General features: G+C 46.2%; 1 protein-coding gene across 3 annotated transcripts in view; it reads right to left on the bottom strand.

The window, feature by feature from the left end:
- Positions 1 to 5,445, bottom strand: part of NRP2 (neuropilin 2) — a 119,229-nt gene extending 113,784 nt beyond the window's left edge. For all 3 annotated transcript variants that reach the window (XM_055573213.1, XM_055573214.1, XM_055573215.1), the window contains exon 1: positions 4,515 to 5,445. In XM_055573213.1, coding sequence (XP_055429188.1) covers positions 4,515 to 4,587 — 73 coding nt within the window. In that variant the 5' untranslated portion in view covers positions 4,588 to 5,445. The remainder of the gene's footprint in view (positions 1 to 4,514) is intronic.
- Positions 5,446 to 20,078: the final 14,633 nt, after the last annotated feature.

Genomic DNA, 20,078 nt, shown 5'->3' with positions numbered 1-20,078 from the left:
AGTAGGAGATGCAAGCCATTTGGTAGACAGCAGGAGTCCTGTCTTGATAGCCCAGGGTTCTAGTCACTGCAGCCTTCCAACATTTCATTTTGCCAATTGGGTGCTCTGTGGCTTAATCTGAGGTCTCCTCAGCGTGATATAGGAGTCCAGACCTGTGGGGCTGCCTGGGCAGTCACAAGTAATTGTACCGGGCACAACCTGGACAAGAAGGGGCATGCCTTGGAACCCTCGTGGGGAGCGTTTTCTTTCCAATGTTTTGCACTGTGTGCTCTGCTGGCAACTAGCACTAACTTCACTATCTCCAGTGGCTGTTTATCGGGTAAAGTGGATTTGGTACTCACTGAAAGCCAGCAAGAGACCAGTCCCTAAAAGTCTAGAGCAGGCCGTCTGTGCCAAATCCAGTTTATAGTTCTACTTGCAAATGTTTATGCCTACCCGCAGCCATCGGGCAATGTAGGGAGACAGAAGAAAACAAAAACGAAAACCCTCTTCAAACTCCTCTCCTCCAGAGCCTAGACTGTGCGTGGTTGCCTCTTTCAGGATTTGTCTGAACCCAGACCTGTCTCCCACAGTCAATTTACACCTCTTATCTGATCATCCTGTCCAGACAGAAGGCTGAATTGACCGCTTCTGCCAGGGACCATGGCAATGGTGTTAAAACTCGACCACAGATCAAAGCTCTCCAGGCAAGGGGCTGGTAGGGGTAGGAGGCGGGGGTGGGGGTGGGGCTTGGCGGGGTTGATGGTTACAGGGTCCGGGTTCTTTTGGCCCCAAGAGGTGAGACCCGAAGGCTGGGAAACATCAGGGCTGGGAGTTACCTTCATCTGAAGGAACCCATTGTTAGGGCCTGATGATTTCCTGAGCAAAACCCAGTTCCCCGCAGACCACGAGATTAAGTCTAGCAAAGGGGAGTTTCGTGGCCAAGCGCTGACCATGAATGGTCAGCGCCAGGGGGCTCTCCTCGCTGTCTGAAACAGAAAGGAGGGGAGATGGTGGGAGGGAGGCGAGCGGTGAGCACCGGCCAATCAACCCGAGCGCCGATCTCCTTCCCCTTCCAGAGAAATTCAGCCGGAGCCGCAGAAGCGGTGACAAGGTGGAGCTGGATCCCTTAAGCTTGGCTGGGAAAGCTGATCACCATCCCCATAACCCCATGGTTCCCGGAGGGGCGCACGGTTCCTTCCACCAGCCCCGACCCCGGCAGCCCTGAACCTCAGCTCGACAGATGCCCCCCACCCAGCCGCCGGGACCTTAGCTCCGCGGATGCCCCCCACCCCCGCTGGGCGCCCAGGCGGGACCCGGTGGGAAAAACGGCTGTGCGCTAGCCCCAGGTGAAGGGCGGCGGCAGCCGGTTAATCACAGCTCGCCTCGCCTCCATTAACTTCTGTTGATATTAAAAAGAAATCAATCAGTGAAAATGGAGTCTTGGCCGTGACTATTTCTTTTTCTCCAGTGGAAAAGCAAAGAGCGAGGCGGCGGCGGAGGGGAGGCGGAACTCGCCGGCGACTGCAGAGGATTCTCCCAGGCCGAAGACCGCAGCGGAGACTTAACTTTCTGGCAATGGGCAGTGCTGAGGAAATGCCGCAGGCTTCTCCCTGGGGGTGTCCTTAGTGTGGAGGAGGAGGGGACAAAGCTAGAGGAGTTGGAGGCGGCCCACTTAACCGGGCTGGAGCTTCGGTTTTGCTTTCTCTGGGAATATTTTTGCCTAATAGAATGTTTATGGATCGCTCGGCTCTGTTTCTCTTGCGTAGCCCAAACAAATCGATGCGGCGTTAGAGACAGCGCGGGGTGGGGGTGGGGAGGGCCGGCTGGGGGGCCACCACGTCCCCACCACGTGGAATGCCCACACGCCGCGTGCTCTTCACCTGTTCGCGCGCACTGGCGGGCTCCCGGCGCGCAGCTCTACTGAAGTTGCGCGCATTCCCGCGGCTCAAGCTGCCTCCCTTCTGCCTCCAACCTCAGGTCCGAATTCCACCCCGGCTTTCCTCCACCAGCTCGGCCAGCGCTCCGGCTCCCAACCCCTCTGAGCCGGCTCTCTTGGGGCGGCGCGGGAACTGCAGCGCAGAGTGGAGTGCAGGAGGGGGCGCTCCCCGCAGGGCCTTCGGAGCGTCCCCCAAATCCCCGAGCGTGGGTAGGAGGGCGGCGGCGCTGTGATTCGGCAAGGCGGCCGGCGTGGCAAGTACTGGGGCAGCCTAGTGTGCGACGCCCACTCAGCTCCCAGCCGCCAACCGCTGCAAGAGGCCACGCGCCGTGGCCACGAGGTTATTTGCTCAATTGCTCCCTCGCTTGCTCCTTCTGCCCTCCCCCCAACCCCACCCCAACTCGTCGGAGTGGGTTTCAACCGTCGCTGCAGGCTGCGCCCGGCCCCCTCTCGGCCGGCGCGCACCGGGTGAGTCAGAGGTCTAGCTCGGCCTCGCCCTTTGCTACTCGCTGCCAGCTCCCCAAGTGCCAGTCGTCTATTCCGACCAAAAGCCCTAGCAGCCCGCGGTTCGCGATCGCCTTTTCCAGGGACTGGAGAATATCCACCCCGGGCGGGTCCCAGCTCCGCGTCCCATAGGGACGTCCCACCCTGGGTCCGAGGCTGCCTGAGGCCTCAGAGAGGGTGACCAGCCCGCGCTCCCGCCTCTGGGCTTCTCTAGAAGTGACGCAGCGCGGCCCGGGGCTGGGGTGGGAGGGGGCTCTGCGGAGAGCGCGGGAGGCAGGTGGCAGAGCCGGAGTGGGTTTGAACGGGTGTCGCGCACACACGTACACACTCCGCGCAGCGCTCGGGGACAGATGTGAGAACATCTGGGGTACGAGATGGCCCCTGAGTCTTTACCACCCCTCCCACTCCGCACAGCACACAGAACCTGAAGTTGTGTGTGTGTGTGTGTGTGTGCCGATGTGTACGCCAGTGTGCGCGCACTCGCGCACCCGGGCCTACCGGAGTCCGTGCCTGAATACATAATGTACCGTGGGCATCCTCGCCGCGCGCGCACGCGGACACACACACACACACACACACACAGCGAATCACACAAACATCCATAATTTATGCCGCTTTCAGGTCTGTGGGAGGTAATTTAATTTCGCCTCAAGCTGGGAACTTAGAATTAAGAGAACAGGGAACTGGAAGCCACAGGAAATTTCCCCAAGTGGGACCTGCACCCATCTCTTTGATACGATTTGCAGCTGCTCTGAAGACCATTTATGGCAGAGAAAAAAGCAGCAAACGTGTGCGTCTGGAGAGTAAGGGCGTTCACGTATCTTTCTTTCCCTCAAATAAACACCCAAGCTTCGAGTGGGGCGCGTGTCTGTGTTGGACAGTGAGAATCAGAGTCCCCGGCTCCCGCAGGATCCGCTAACCCGCTGTGATGGGGAGGACCCGGGAGGCTGCCAGGGGTTCGTGCTACCGCTGCGGTGGCAGCCTTAGACGTGCCTCCGGGTAAGGGCACTCCAGGAAGCGTTTTTCTCCTCTCTATTTTCTCCATTTCCTCCAGGGATGCTTTCCCCACTCTCAGTCACCTGTAGCAGCTTTTAAGAGTTTTGTCAGATTCCAGAGACTCTTGTCAGAGGGGATAGAGGCTCAGCCCTGAGAGAGTGGTGTGGGGAAGCAAGAACGTGCCCCACTAGATTTTCTGGAACCAGAGAGCCCTTCTCAGAAAGAGCAGTGCCCCTGGCCAGCCTCCACTCTCCCCACCCCCCAAATGCTTGCTCCAGACCATTCTGGGCCTTGCAGTGCTTATCTCTGCAGTCTGTCCACACACCCTTTTTGGCAGTGGTTGAGAACAAATTCTACCCAAAAGTTTCTAACCACTTCACAAGAGTGAGAGACCTTTGAGGGCCACGCAGTTTGTTCTATCTAATACTAGTTTTAAAAAGAACATATGATTTACTTCCCCCAGAAAATATACGGAGGCAGGAAAGAGAACTGGATGACCAACCGCCTCTGTTGGCAGCAGCGCCCAGCCCGGAACCGAGCCACGAGACAACTTGCTCCATCAGCCTGAGCCCAATGATTCGGAGGCTCATCCACACATTCTGCAAAGAAGCCACAGCATTGGAAAACCCAAACTAGATTCTTGTATTTCCCAAGCCCTTCAGTTAACATTGCTCAATGTAGCTAAGTGGAGGGAATGCAAATGATTTATATTTCGCTGGCTAGGTTGAAGAAACTCATGGGAGATGTGTTCTGCTTCAAGACAGGGGGAAAAAATTCCCCAAAACTGTAATGCAAAGGCTTTGTAGTATTTTTAAACCTTTGATTCAGTCCATATGTGACATCTGAACACCGCCAAATTCTGTCTATGTTTCAAAACACACACACAGTCACATACTCCTAGCAGGAAAGAAAAGTTGGGTTTTAGCAGCGGTGGTGGTATAGGGAGGGCCGACTGGGATCTCTCTCCAAATTATTCAGTATTGAGCGATCCTCCTTCTCTTGCCATTGCGTGTGGCCCCCTGCGTTAGCAGTTGTTTTTAAAGGTAAAGGCATGCTGAAATGAAAAAAAAAAACAAAAAAACTTTCGGGGGCTTACCTGCTTGGCCTCTCACTTCATGTCCTGAAAAGTAGAGAGCTAGGAAAATCCAGGTGAGAGGAAACATATCCATTTTGGAGAAGGTTTTCTCCAGAGCTGTTTTTATAGATTTCTTGTTTAATGGTAAGTCTTTGTGTTTTTCGCTCCCTTGTGATCTTCCTTAGTGTCCTCTGCAAAGGTTCCTACCGGTCAGTGTTTCCCTTCTGAGTCCTGGCGGCCTGTCGTCACCTTTCTTCTTGCTGGGTCCCCACCTCACCAGGAGGAGGGTAGCTCTTGAAATCAGCAAAGAGGGAGCAAGCCGGGAAGAGAGGATGGATTTCCTCTCTTAAAAACAAAACGCATCTATGTCCTCTCCAGTTCCTCAAAGTATCATTTCCTTTATCCTACAACATCCCGAGTATTTCCCGTTAGCCAAGCGTAAAAAAAAAATAATAATAATAAAAGAATAAAAATACAAGCCAAGACTTGCCTTGGGCATCACACGGCCCCCAGACCGCTGTGTGATCTCAGAGGCGTACACTGACATACATCCCTCGGCACTGGGGACCCGCACGCGGGCGGAGGCACAGACCGCCGGACGGCCCGAGCGCGAGGCGGACGCCCAAGCTCTTGCCCTCGCCGGGTTCCCCTAGCGGGAGCCTCCCCTAACGGCTACACCCGCTTGGCCAGCCTCGCGAGGGGAGTCTGAGGAAGGAAGCTGCTGCTGCTGCGGCTGCGGCTGCTGTGGCTGCTGGTGGTGCGGCGGCGGCGGCTGGGATCGCTTGGGAGTGAGCGAGCCCCTCTCCGAGTTCGCCCGCGCCCGCCCTCACCTCCACCTCACCCAGCGCCCGGCAGAGTGTCTGCGCGTCTGAGGATGTGCTGGGGGCGGGCTGCGGGCTGGTGCCTAGCTCGCGTTCTCTGCTTCCCCTCCGGCTCCCCCCGCTGCCTTTTCAGGCCGAGCAGCATGTGGATGTCAGAGCCGCGGCAGAGCTATCCGATTACGCGCCGGCTCAGGGCCCGCCCCTTCTGTGTTCCTGATTAAAGAGGCAGCCGCGGAGACGCGCGGCGCAGAGGCGAGTGCCGCGGCACCCAGCTCGGGAGGGGCGGCGGCGGTTTTCCCCCGGCAGCGGCCGGATCAAAGTTAAGGCAGCTCCCCCCTCAAGCCACCCATCTCCCACCCAGCACCTCCCGCCCACCCTGGCACCTCAGGGGCCGGGTTTCGCCAGGCCGCCCGTGCGTAATGCCCTGCAGAAGGAGCGCCCCTGGGCACCTCCCGGGCGCGCTGCCCTTGGCCGCTTGGCCCCCGTCCGAGGGAGACTCCGCGGGAAACGGAGGAAATTCTTGTCCCCCCTCCCCCGATTCCCCGACTCCGGTGCCACACACATAGAGCCCAGCACAATGCCACGCGCAATGGCGTTACAAGAGGAGTTGGGTGGCGTTCGGTGTTTGGAGCAGGGAACCCGGCAGCAGCTCAGCCATGCGTTCGCACCGGCAGCAGTGCGTGGCGGCGACACACACGCTCAGCCCTGGCTGAATAAAACCCCAAACACTCCTTGCGTTTACTACTCAGATCCTTTGTTTTGTCCCAAACATACTCCTCTCCTCTCTGCGTGAGGATTTAGTTTTTCCTGCGTCCCTAACTTGTAACTATCAGAAGAGGAAAGACGTTCTTCAAAACAATTTTTCAGGTAAATTAAATTGGATTCCGCCAACCCTCCAAAAATGTCCAGGTAGGAAGACTTCTCAAAATACTACAGAAACTACTTCTCTTCACATTTCCCCGTGGTAATGTGGTCACACCGCCGAGAGAAAGAAAACAGCATTATGCCAACTATTTTTTAAATGGAGGCGTGAAAACTGTTTAGAGGGAGCCTCGAGCTAGCAGTTGGGAAAACACTTGTATTTTTGTTTCGAAGGATGTCTTTGTGGGTCCCAAACTGTCTTGCTTCACTAGGCACCTATTACTACAGTATCATAAAGACTCTAACAGAAACAGTCTAAACACTCTGCGTATACCTTTTCTGCCACTCTGCAGATTAAGAAAAATAAAGTTTTGGTGACAAGAAACACACACACATCTGACTATTCCATTTATTTCTTTGCCTGTGCTGGTGGATTCTTCTGGGTGGTTTTCCTCCTTATCTGGACTTGCCATTAGCTTTGTTTATCACTTTTAGTGTCTGAAAAATCTGTAACTCCCACTTAACTGTTATTTACACTGAGATAACCAAAACAAAATTGAATCAGAAGTCATTTGCAAATAGTTGCGCCAAGCCGTGCAAGGACTTTACCGTGCTGTGTAAATCCACAGGCTGCATATCACACTGTTAATCTTAGACGCCTGGCTTGAAAGGGCATTTAACTGAGGCCTGGTGAGTTCTTCCAAAGTGTATATCCCCAGACTGGCCCAAAGACTACCTCTCATTCCTTTCATTTTTTTTTTTTCTTTCTCTCCCCTTCCTTCTTTCCCACCTTTCTTCCTGGCCTTGAGAGCACATCCATATTATTGAAAACTCCAAATTACTATTTTTTCCTGTTTAAATGTCAATTGTAAAGAAAGACCACTGCTCCCCCAGTGTTTAATGGAGTAAAGAGGCAGTCTGGAGTTTGAACCTCAATTTGAGATCTCAGCTTCTGTCATTGCCAAGTTACTAACTTAGGGACATTATCTACAGTGACAGAGGCCCAATAAAGAGAGTCATTTAGAATCATGTCCCCCTACCAACCAACCTAGCAAGAGCTCAACAGGGAAGAATTCTGTTTCTGAGAACATTATAGCCAGAGTTCAGGTGAAGGGGAGACAGAAAGTAAAAGTAAACTGAAGCCCATTGGGAAACTGTAAGAATGAAATTCTGGACTTCTGCTCTTAGAGTCTCAGGGCTGAAGGTCCCCATGAGGCTGCTTTGAGGGTCTGGTATGGCAGGGAGAAGGGTCAGTTTCAGTGTTCTGTTCCTGGACTTGATTTCCAGTCATGGATTTTAATTTTACAGAGGTATCATTAAGAAGGAGCTAACTCACTTTCTGGGAGTCCTCAGAAAGAGTGTCCCAAGACTTCTATTATCAGTCCACTTGCGTCAAGTCTTGACTTCCTTCAGCTGGGTAGAGGGTGAGTCTTGGGTTCAGAGCCCTGGGGACTCCCAGCGCAGCCAGGCCATTTTTAATCCTCTAGGGGGCAGCACTCAATAAATAATTGTAACAGTACCTGCAGGAGCTCTTTTGGTGGAGCTTTTATGCGACTTCCAGGAGCCCACAGCCCTTTATCAGACCAGGGGAGATTCAGAATGAGACCGGATCTCACCAGTCCACTGTGAACAAGAGCCCATGGACTCAGGGAGGACTCAGAATTGCTTTGATTCAGGACTTCCTAGGACTCTTGGGAACAAAAAAACAAATCTTACCAGTGCCCTCTGAAATGCAATCTTTTAGGGAAATTCTCCAGACCAGGACTGGCTCAGACCTGCCAGCCCCAGATTTTGTCTGGACTGGAATCTCAGGGGTTTGGCTGCAGTTGGTTGGGTTTCAACCAGAAGTGCAGGGGTGAGCCAGGCACCATACTTTTCATTATTTTGTGAGTCCACATCTTTCACTCTTGTGAGTCCCATAGAGCATCAGTCTCCAACTTTTTTGGCCCCAGGGACTGGTTTCATGGAAGACAGTTTTTCCATGGACTGAGAGGGGTTGGTTCCAGGATAATTCAAGTGCATTACCTTTATTGTACACTGTTGCTATTATTATGACATCAGCTCCACCTCAGATCATCAGGCATTAGATCCCTGAGGTTGGGGACCCCTGTCATAGAGAAACTTGCCTACTAAAGACTAGTGGCATTTACAGAAACAATGCACTAGTTAACAGAAACAGTAAACTGACTAGAAAACAGCTAACTAGTGAAGTCGAGATTCTTGGTAGAATGACTGACTCACCTAGGACCTTTTACATCATTATCCTTAATTGTGGAATAATAATAGATAATCCCATCCCACATTCCATTCCTTTGACAGGAAGGGATGTGGGGAACAAAAAACAGGTTTGTAAAAGGTTGGAAGAGAAAGCTGTAGCAGCCACACCCCTAAGGAGAGATGGGTGTTTCCTGTTCGATAGTCCCAACCCAAGGTTACATCCGAATCACCTAGGGCTAAAAATTGAGCCCTGTGTTAAAAAATTCAGATCCTTGGGCACCATCTTCCTGCAGATCAGATTCCTTGCATCTGGGAATCTGCTTTTTTAACCCACGTTTTAGGTGATTCTACGTAAATGTTCATCAGACCAGAATTGAGGAGCCCTGTTCTGAGACACTGTGTTTGCACATATCTTAGTTATATGCACTTCCATCGAAGGACCTGGGCAGGTATTTATTTTTTCACATTTCCTCTCCAGGCAGTTTTCAGATAGGAAGCAGGTGATTCAAGTTTCTGGGGAAAGTCCCCAAGAACATATTCCTTAAAAATGCCAGAGTGGTGGTATTTCCAGCTTTGCCTTATGACATTTATTTAGTAGCAGTAGCAAAGAGCCTTTTGAAAACACCAAACCTCATCTCATGGGTGCAAGGGATTTGCAAAAACATGTTTAAAGTGCCAGCTGGTGGGGTTTATGGAGCTGGATCCAGCCCTTTCACCACCCACCCACTGAACCATTGGTTGTCACTAGAGGTTTGTTTCAGGTATAGTTTTCCATCTGTGTTCATTGTATTGTGCTTATTAAATGCTCGTGGAAGCATGACTTTGCAGGAGGTGTGCAAGCAAGTAAGACATTGGGGTCCTGTCTCCTGGGAACACAGGATCTAAGAGTTCCAGAAGTTTCAAGCTTCCACAGTAGATGCCACCTGTCACACGGTGCTTCCCCTTATCTGAGCCCTGACATCGACAAGCTCTCACCCCAGAAGGCGGAGATGGGAGACATAATTGAGTCTTAATCTGTAATTCACCACACTGCCCTAGTTAATGTTTAGCTGCATCTGTCTCAGAGGCAAAGCTTCAGTTAAAATGTAATAGGTCTTCATTTTTTATTCTCTCTTTTGTTTGAAGCTGAAGTCTGGGTTTCTGGTCAATAAGTTTTTTTTTGTTGTTTTTTTTTTTACTATTCACTCTTTAAGCAATCAACATTCTTCTTTATTCAATACATTTAAACACTACCGTGGAGTTACTATTTGATATTATTTTGGTGCGTTTCCAGAATCCTCACAGATTTCCATAAAGCATTGAGATCTCCTTTACTTTACTGTATGTGTCTCTCATCTCTTTCTCAGGCGCAGACAGTAGATCAGGTAGAAAGGAGACTTATGAATGAAAAAAAGAAGAAAAAAAAAAAACCAAGTGAAATGTGCAAAATTCATCCAAACATCTCCAGAATCTTTGGCAAAGAAAACTAAAGAAGTCGTATTGCTTTCGCTGCTCTTTGTGGTTTAAGCATGGGTCTACTCTCCCTCTGATACACTCCTTTTTATACATTTGAGGCATCACTCTCGAAAAGGACTCCATCGATCCTTCACTTTAAAGCAGCATTCTCCAGGCACTTCCTTGGCGGTCCAGTAACTAAGACGCTGCGCTCCCAGTGCAGGGGGCATGGGTTCAGTCCCTGGTCTGGGAACTAGATTCCATATGCCTCAACTAAAGGTCCCACATGCCTCAACTAAAGGTCCCACATGCCTCAACTAAAGGTCCCACACGCCACAGTGAAGATCCAGGATCCAGCATGCTGCAACTAAGACCTGACACAGCCAAATATTTTTATAAAAGCCATGTTCTCCAATACAACCTTCTGCAATGAAAGAGGTAACAATGTTACCTAACACGTAGCTGTTAGGCACTTCATGGCATAGATGGGGAAACAATACAAACAGTGACAGACTTTATTTTCTTGGGCTCCAAAATCACTGCAGATGGTGACTGCACCCTTGAAATGAAAAGACGCTTGCTCCTTGGAAGAAAAGCTATGACCAACCCAGACAGCTTATTAAAATGCAGAGATATTGCTGACAAAGGTCCGTCTAGTCAAAGCTATGTTTTTTTCCATAGTCATGTATGGATGTGAGAACTGGACCATAAAGAAGTCTGAGCATCAAGAATTGATGCTTTTGAACTGTGGTGTTGGAGAAGACTCTTGAGAGTCCCTTGCCTGCAAGGAGATCAAAACAGTTAATCCTAAGGAAAATCAGTCCTGACTATTCATTGGAAGGACTGATGCTGAAGCTGAAGCTCCAATACTTTGGCCACCTGATGTGAAAAACTGACTCATTGTAAAAGACCCTGATGCTGGGAAAGTTTGAAGGCAGGAGGAGAAGGGGATGACAGAGGATGAAATGGTTGGATGGCATTACCTACTCAACAGACGTGTTTGAGCAAGCTACTTGAGATGGTGAAGGACAGGGAAGCCTGGCATGCTGCAGTTCACAGGGTCATAAAGAGTCAGACATGACTGAATGACTGAACAACCACATTAGGCATTTAAAATATGCCTAGTGTGACTGATAATAGAATTTTAAGTTGTATTTAATTTTATTAAAAAATTCTAATTTCCTAGTCCCTCAAAAAAAAAAAAAAAAAAGAGAGATTCCGCATAATGTTAAGACTATTAAACAAATGCAACCACTCAGGTTTAGATAATCAAAAGACCAGAGCTGAACATTTCCCATAGAAGCCCTAGAAATTCACCGCCAAGTCTCCCTTGATTTGTTCATCCAAAAGGGAATCCCAGTATCAGCAGAGGAAGCATTTGAAAATGTTTGGTTTCTACCTGTTGAGGAAGAAAAGGGCTGGCTTATATTACTGTCTATCATCCTGTGCCCCTTCTCTGCTCTCTTGGACAGTTTTTCCACAGCAGTGACCAGGAACCAGGCCTGGGCTGGTCCCAGTGCTCTGGGCTCTTGGCCTCAACTCAAGCCCTCAGTGGAAAGAAGCAGGTTAGGGCAGCAGAAACCTGAGGTTAGGGCAGATGGACTTTCGTTCTCCACTGCCCTTTGGTGTCCTTGAAAAGTCTGATAACCAATTTGGAACCAATTTCCTCACATGTAGGAGGAAAAGTCATTCAAATCATTCTTCCATGACATCCACCCTTTTTCAGTTTTTTTAATTTGGCTTGGGATCTTCCGGGACTCCATCCACATTTGTGAATTTAAAGCTGGTTTTAGTCTTAATTTCATAGCCATGATCAGTTATTAAAATTGATAATCCTCTATCCCCCAAGAAAATATAAATGCATGGATGAGGCTTAACTGGTTATTCCATTTTCATAGTATTGAGTTGGGCCAAAAAGTTCGTTTGGGTTTTCCTACCAGATGTTATATAAAATATGTACCCAACATTTCATTGGGTGTGTGCATGCTAAGTTGCTTCAGTTGTATCCGGCTCTTTGCAACTCTATGGACCATAGCCCGCCAGGCTCCTCTGTCCACAGGATTCTCCAGGCCAGAATACTGAAGTGGGTTGCCATGCCCTTCTCCAGGGGATCTTCCCGACCAACCCAGGAATTGAACGGTGTCTCTTATGTCTCCTGTGCTGGCGGGGAGTTCTTTCCCACTAAGCCACCTGGGAAGCCCATTTCATTTGGTACCTTTTCCCAAGGCGTAAGTAATAGTAAGTATGTTAGGTATCTTGGTAGGGCTTTCAGAAGAGATATTTTTGGACAAAGACCTTTCCTAGTTCCTAAAAAAAAAAATCAGATTCCACTTGACGATTAGGGCAAGAACTTATTTGTAACTTCATGGCATTTATAGGTGATGTGATGTGAAATTTGGGGATTATGATATGAAATTTCTACCATTCAGGAAAATCTTATTTTAAGCTGAAGATTCCCATTCTCTCGCTAAACTCATAGACTAAAATTCCTAGAAATGTGTATCTTTCATCCATGAGATGTATTTCTTTTCCTTCCTTCACATGCATATATATATCCTCTCAAACCCCCACTGATTTTTAAGGGGTTTTGTTGTTGTTATTTATTGCTGTTTTCAGATTTGTAACCTGTAACTTTGTTGTTGTTGTCTTGCTAAGTCGTGTCCAGCTCTTTTAGTGACTGCCAGGCTCCTCTGTCCATGGAATTTTCCAGGCAAGAATACTGGAGTGGGTAGCCATTTCCTTCTCCTTCGGATCTTCCTGACACAGGGATCGAACCCAAAGCTCCTGCACTGGCGGGTGGATTCTTTATTGCTGAGTCACCCGGGAAGCCCAGCCTGTGACTTACAGTGCTTTAATTAGACATCTACACTGTCAAGTGATTGTTACATTATGATGGCAATATTTGCTAATTTGACCGTGAAAGCCCTGATGGAAAGGCAAGAGTCAGGGAGCTGACCTTTGGCTATTGAGGATACTCTGGAGTGGGTTAATTCACACCCACCAGAGTAATTTGTTCCCACTCTCTTCCTTCATATTTACTCTTACGCAGTTTACTGAGCTGCCAATCAACTGAGTTTCTGGATGGGGAGGACCTTGGATTGATGCTTGCTTTCTGCAGGCACCAAGATAAATTATAAAGGCTGTTTCCTTTTCCATCTCCAGACTTGAATTCTATTTATTTTCTAAATTTAAAAAAGAGAGTAAGTAATAATTGGACATCATTTTAAAAATTCCAAGCAAAAGTATTCAATGAAAACTTGTTTCATTGAATGTCTCCCAGTTTTGCAGTTCACCTTTCCAATTCATCTCCCCATTGATACAGGTTTTGGGTATCCTTCCAGAGATACTGAGACTATGTTCCAAGTTTAAAGCAAAAACATATTTTTTATTTTTCTTCAGCTTCCTTTTTCCAGCCCTTTTCCCTTCCCTGTCTCTCTCTCCTAGCCTAAGCAGTAATGATCTTGAAAACCATTAGGGGGCAGCTGTGACCAGAAAAGGAAACAATAGGAGAAAATGCAGAGCTAAAATCCAGGAGGAAGATATGTGAAGGAAAGGAATTTAGGAGAGAGATCAGCAGAAGAGAAAAATGACAAAGAAAGCTGAAATTAACAAATTCAAAACATCACAAAATAAAAGGAAGTTGTAATGTTAAAAAGCTAAAGGGAGTTTATGTGTTGAGAGAAGGGAAATTTATAAAGGCTAGGGATTATTTGAAAAAAAAAAAAGTTCTTTTAAGCCAACCTGTAGAACCTGATTAGCTCAACTTGAGCAGAAAGTGGAAGATTATCTTTATCTGAACCGGAAGGCATTTTTCATGTGGGACTTTCCATTCTTAGGACCTGTTCCAAACTTTAGGGTACAGAGCTCCATCCCTTGTCAATTTGGACTTATGATGTGGGGGATGGGGGTGGGAGGGCCATCCCGCATCCATTCCATCCTCAGCATGCTTTCAGCTCTCAGCGAGGCAGTGAAATTAGCCTGAATATAAAGGTGCCATTCTGTTTCTCAATGCAGCAGAGCTCAGAAATGAGGGAGCACGTTTCTTTTGAAGCCAGTGCCATAATCAAAGTGCTTTCAGGTGTAGTTAAGGCAAACCTCCCCTGGTTTCAGCAGGTTAACTTCATTAAAGCTCCTAGTTACTGCTTTAATGTTTTCTAGGCTCTTCCCTCTGGGTACATTAGGCAGAAACCAGCCCTCTTGGGAGTTCTGTACCCTGATGTTTTTTATTGTGACTGGAATGCAGGGGCAATGTTTATGCTAGGATAATATGAAATGGAAAGTTGATTCTAGAGTACAATAAATTTGATCACTTCTCATTTAATCTCCAAACTTCCCCTCCTCAACATTAAGATAGGCAATAAAAACTTGTCAAAACCCTGGTCTAGGGTCACTGGATAAAGCATGGAGCGCCTGGCATCCTGTATTTATTATTTGCTGAGTCTGATTCAGAAGACAAAGTATTCCCAGGCTGTCCCAAACTCTACACCCAATGTCACTCATTAAAATCCAGCGGAAACTTTCCTTTTAGGATGAAAGGCACTTGTTCTCAATCACTCACCTCTGATGTTAGACTCTTGGATTTACTTAAGACCCAGCATGGACAGGAGACACTTGGGGATTGCTGGGGTAATTCTGAGAAAGCCTGGCATGCACTTGCCATGGGGAGCTTCTTAACCCTGTGCCAGATGAAGCTGGGCTTTGTCAAGTGGGCAATGGAGTTTGATGTGTTGGAGTGAGTTGCAAAATAATTATTTCAAAAGTGGTTGTTTTGCAGTGGTTGTTGGGCTTTCATCTGTAGCCTAAAGTCAGAAGCTCTCTTCAACCCTCTCTCTTTCTCTCTCTCTCATTCTGCTTTTCTTTGACATGGAGTCCTGGAGTTCAGTTTCTAACAAGTTTGAAAAGTCATACTGGAAACTTTGCCAAATAAAAACCTCTCTGACCAGAAGCAATTTGCTTCCCTTTACACAAGCACCCCCCAAAGTTAAATGACAAAGCAAGTTTGTCTCTTTGTTAGAATTTGGCTAGGATCTAGGATGTAAAAACACTTTGCATTTGATTTCCCATTTGATTTGATCATAATTTAGAAGAAGGAAATGTAATTTTTGACCTTTCAACACATTTGGAAGCATGTTTTCCTGTTGCTATACCCGACTGACAGTATTTTCACAGACCTCATCTTCTCCAACACTGAGCTCCCTTAGCCCTTGGAAAATGGAAAAGTTGCACTTTGGGGGTGAGGAGTATTCGAGGGCAAGTCAGTCTAATAAACTTAATAATTGGATTAGCAATGTAGGTTGACAGACATGTCAGAGGAAACCAAGGGCTCTGAAGTGGGTCAGGAGACCTAGTTTCTGGTTCTTGCTTTCTTGTTGATGCCATGTGGATGCTTTATGTCAAATCATTTCATTTCTCTGTGATTCTGTTTCCTCACTTATTAGAACATGTTATTATTCCAAAATAGTGACTTTACCAACTATTTAGGTGAATCTAAAGCAGGGTCCAGTTTAGAGCCTTCATGGAATCAAAATATATTTATTGAACAGGTACTGTATGCTGAGCCCTGCACGGTTGGAATAACGGTGACTACATCAGTGAAGGCGACTATTCTCAGGGGCTTTACCTCTTAGTAGGGGAGACAGATAACACCCAAGTCAACAAGGAGCAAGGTCATTTCAGGTGATGATAGGGAGTTCTAAGAGAAAAACAAAATAAGATAATGTGATAGAGACTAGTAAACATCGGACAGGGAATCTAAGTTAGTCTTTCCATTAACCAAGACTATCATCGGCTAATAACCTAACTCAGGCTTAATTGCTGATCTTTAAGGTAAGGAGTTTTGCTACACTGGTGCTTTTCAAAGTCCAGATTGAGATCCGCTAGTGGGTTATGAAATCAACTTAGAAATTTGCGATCAACATTTTAAAAATGCAATAGATCAGAATAAAATAAGATTGTATATTGTTTCATGAAACAGTTGTTTCCACTTATGTATTTCTTACACACATAAACACACACATGTTTTCTGGGTCACATGTGAAAATATATTACTTTCTGTGGGTTTCAGTGGATTAGGTGATCTCTAACATATTTTCAAGTTCTCAAATTCTGTGTTTCTGTTCAATTTTTATAGCAAGGCTCCAATGGAACAGAGTTCTTGCTTGATTTTACTTGTTGAATAAATAGTAGTATTGCTCATCAGAGAATTCCAGTGTTAAACCCAGTTTCAGACATATAAATGGTGCTAGATAAATGCTTTTTGAATTAATGAAAATGTGATATTTATGCACTGGGTCTTAAAATAAATACAGCAGCACAAATTACCAAATAACTTACCCAAGTATCAACACAATGTATTACATTTTTCCAAAATGCCAACCTTGTGAACCAAATTCAAAATTACTTTGCTCTTATGGTGCTGCTGCTAAGTCATTTCAGTTGTGTCTGACTCTTTGCGACCCCATAGATGGCAGCCCACCAGGCTCCCCCATCCCTGGGATTCTCCAGGCAAGAACACTGGAGTGGGTTGTCATTTCCTTCTCCAGTGCATGAAAGTGAAAAGTGAAAGTAAAGTTGCTCAGTCGTGTCTGATGCTTAGCGACCCCATGGACTGCAGCCTACCAGGCTCCTCCATCCATGGGATTTTCCAGGCAAGAGAACTGGAGTGGGGTGCCATTGCCTTCTCTGCTTATGGTGCTAGGAATTGCCTTTTTTTGGAATTCTCAGAAACTCTGTTACAATTTTTTTTAAAAAGAGCTTAACAAGTTCTTCTCCCAAGTAGGGCAAACTGCCTTCTTCTTACTTATAACTGTAATTCAATAAACCTTTAGAATGTTTAAAGAAAGAAAAGAATTAGTGAGGAAGTTTTTCTATTTTTTTTTTTTTGTCCCTGGGGATTCAGATAATTCTGCCTTCCTAAAACTAGTCTTTTGAGTCTTCATTTAAGTCACCTTTTTCAAAGCAGCAGTAAACTTACTTTAACACACATTTCCCTCCCCCCCACTTAGTTGTGGCTTAAGTAGTATGCTTTTCTGTCTCAGAATAATTTTTAAGATTATGCATTTGATTAGAAATTGATGACCCACTTCTTCCATCCTTCCTTGCCTAGAACCCTAGTTGACATCCTTTGGGATGGGAGAACCAGACCGAGGCAATCCCATCGAGGAATCAACGATACATCATCCTTAAGAAAGGAAAGCACCAACAGACCTGCTTAGGGCCCATTGAACATGCCCATGAGTTAATTTTCAAGTCCATTTACCTAATTGCCTGAAAATCTGTGGCTAGGCAAATTGACTCAGAGTTTAGGATTTCTACACTCAATATTCTGTATCCATCCCCTCCTGCCTTCCTGAAGCAGAGCAGATACACATGGACCAAGAAGAAACATCGGCATCCAGGCATCCCAGTCACACTGCAGCTGCTTACCTAGTGCAGGTCAACATAATGTCCATGGAGCTGTGTTTCCATCATGGGGCAACTTGACTCATGCAAAAATGTGCTCTTGAGCTAGCTCGTAGGAAATCACATTTTTGTGAATCAAAGTATGTTATGAACAATCTAAAAGAAGACACTAAATTGATAGAAGTCTATATTTTTTAAGTGAATAAGGGTCCCAGTGTTGACCAACCCAGTAAGTGTAGATTGACCTGGAACTATTTGTTTGGAATAGGTTCTGAAACTACTACTGTTTAGATCAAAACGTGTAAAAATCATGAAAAGCTTTTGCGTCATGTTATGGTAATCTTTATTTGTATTGTTATTGTTGTTGCTATTACTCTCATTATTAATGAGACAAATTTATTAATGACAAATAAATTAATGACAAATTTTAAAAAGTGGAAACAGTGACAGATTTTATTTTCTTGGGCTCCAAGATCACTGTAGATGGTTACTGCAGCAACAAAATTAAAAGATACTTGCTCTTTGGAAGAAAACTATGACAAACCTCAACAATATATTAAAAAGCAGAGACCTCACTTTGCCAACAAAGGTCCATATAGTCAAAGCTATGGTTTTTCCAATAGATGTGTATGGATGTGAGAGTTGGACCATAAAGAAGGCTGAGTGCAGAAGAATTGATGCTTTCAAACTGGTGCTGGAGAAGACTCTTGAGAGTCCCTTGGATAACAAGGAGTTTAGACCAGTCAATCCTAAAAGAAATCAACCCTGAATATTCGCTGGAGGGACTGCTGCTGAATCTTCAATATTTTGGCCACCTGATGGGAAGAGCTGACTCATTAGAAAAGACCCTGATGCTGGGAAAGATTGAATGCAGGAGGAGAAGGGGACAAGATGGTTGGATGGCATCACCGACTCAACGGACATGAGTTTGAGCAAATTCCAGGAAATAGTGAGGACAGGAAAGCCTGGCATGCTGCAGTCCATGGGGTCACAAAGAGTTGGATACAACAGTGACTGAACAATTAATGACTGAGCAATTAGTGACAAATTTTCCCAGGTTGGGAAAATTCAATATATTCACATTTCTTGTTTTTGCCAAATATAAGTCATATCAAATGCAAACCCATCCCAAATATTTCTCTACGTAATTCCAGTTTTTACAGAGTTTCTCATTGTAGAATCTTTCATAGAATCATTTTAGCAATGACAGTAGCTGAAGTTAACTGTGCTCATCATTTTGAGATGTAACACCCAACCGACATGGAGAAATGGCAGCTTTCAGTTAAACAAATGCAAAGCTGTATTTAGACTCTTTTGCAACATTATGATGGGAAGAAATCAAAGCCTTTTCTGCTGCTATTTTTAAAACACTCACCCGGGCGATTTCATGAGAAATACCGTTACCGTCGCTTCTGTATTTTGATCCTTTTTGTTCAAGGGGAATATATTCAGAGAAATCCCAGATTCAAGGAAAACAATTTAAAAAAGTTAATGTGAGCAAATGCTTCTGTGATATTTGTTAGAGTTGATAAGAAAGAAAAAATTCTCAAACTCTCTTAAAATGTGGTAGCAGGAGGGTTGTTTAAAGAGGAAGACAACAGTAACAGTCTGTGGAAGGACTGTCAAGTCTGGGATCCTTCCTAAACGTTTCAGACAAGACCCTTTACCTTTTTGCTAATTGCAAAATAAACAGATCTCCCTGCACCAGAGCTGTGTAGACAGTCTTTCTGCCTATGGGTATAGCACACCAGTCTATTAATCACACAAAGACTTGTTGGCTGAGCAGGAAATTAAACTCTAAACTTCTGACACCAAGCTCTGTACTTTCACCACAGGGCAACACTCAAGAGTCCAAGCGCCAGCCCTTCCCATCTCTCTCCACATGGTCTGTTTACTCACATGCCTATAGAAGAGCTTGGGAATAGATTCCAAAAGAAATCTTGCAACATACCAAGAATCAACATCAGCTGGCCAAACTGGGGTCTGTTACCAGGATGTTGATTTTTTAAAAAAAAACAAAACAATTACCACCCCTGTAGTAAAAATATGTCACCATGCCATAGCATTTACTAAGCACCAATGCACCTAATTGGTGTACATCTAGGCTGTATATTGTCACCTTGCTTATTTAACTTACATGCAGAGTTGCTACTGCTGCTAAGTCACTTCAGTCGTGTCTGACTCTGTGCGACCCCATAGACAGCAGCCCACCAGGCTCCCCACCATCCCTGGGATTCTCCAGGCAAGAACACTGGAGTGGGTTGCCATTTCCTTCTCCAATGCATGAAAGTGAAAAGTGAAAGTGAATTCACTCAGTCGTGTCCGACTCTTAGCGACCCCATGGACTTCAGCCTACCAGGCTCCTCCGTCCATGGGATTTTCCAGGCAAGAGTACTGGAGTGGGGTGCCATTGCCTTCTTACATGCAGAGTACATCATGCAAAATGCCGGGCTGGATGAAGTGAAGAGGAACTAAAGAGCCTCTTGATGAAAGTAAAAGAGGACAGTGAAAAAGCTGGATTAAAACTCAACATTCAGAAAACGAAGATTATGGCATCCGGTCCCATTACTTCATGGCAAATAGATGGGGAGACAATGGAAAAAGTGAGAGACTTTATTTTTTGGGGCTCCAAAATCACTGCAGATGGTGACTGCAGCCTTGAAATTAAAAGACGCTTACTCATTGGAAGAAAAGCTATGACAAACCTGCTGCTGCTGCTAAGTCGCTTCAGTCGTGTCCGACTCTGTGCAACCCCATAGACGGCAGCCCACCAGGCTCCCCCGTCCCTGGGATTCTCCAGGCAAGAACACTGGAGTGGGTTGCCATTTCCTTCTCCAAGGCATGAAAGTGA

This window comes from Bubalus kerabau, chromosome 3 (assembly GCF_029407905.1).
Source record: "Bubalus kerabau isolate K-KA32 ecotype Philippines breed swamp buffalo chromosome 3, PCC_UOA_SB_1v2, whole genome shotgun sequence".
Lineage (NCBI taxonomy): Eukaryota > Metazoa > Chordata > Mammalia > Artiodactyla > Bovidae > Bubalus > Bubalus kerabau.
The sequence above is the reverse complement of the archived record's forward strand: the minus strand, read 5'-3'. Positions and strand labels throughout refer to the sequence as shown.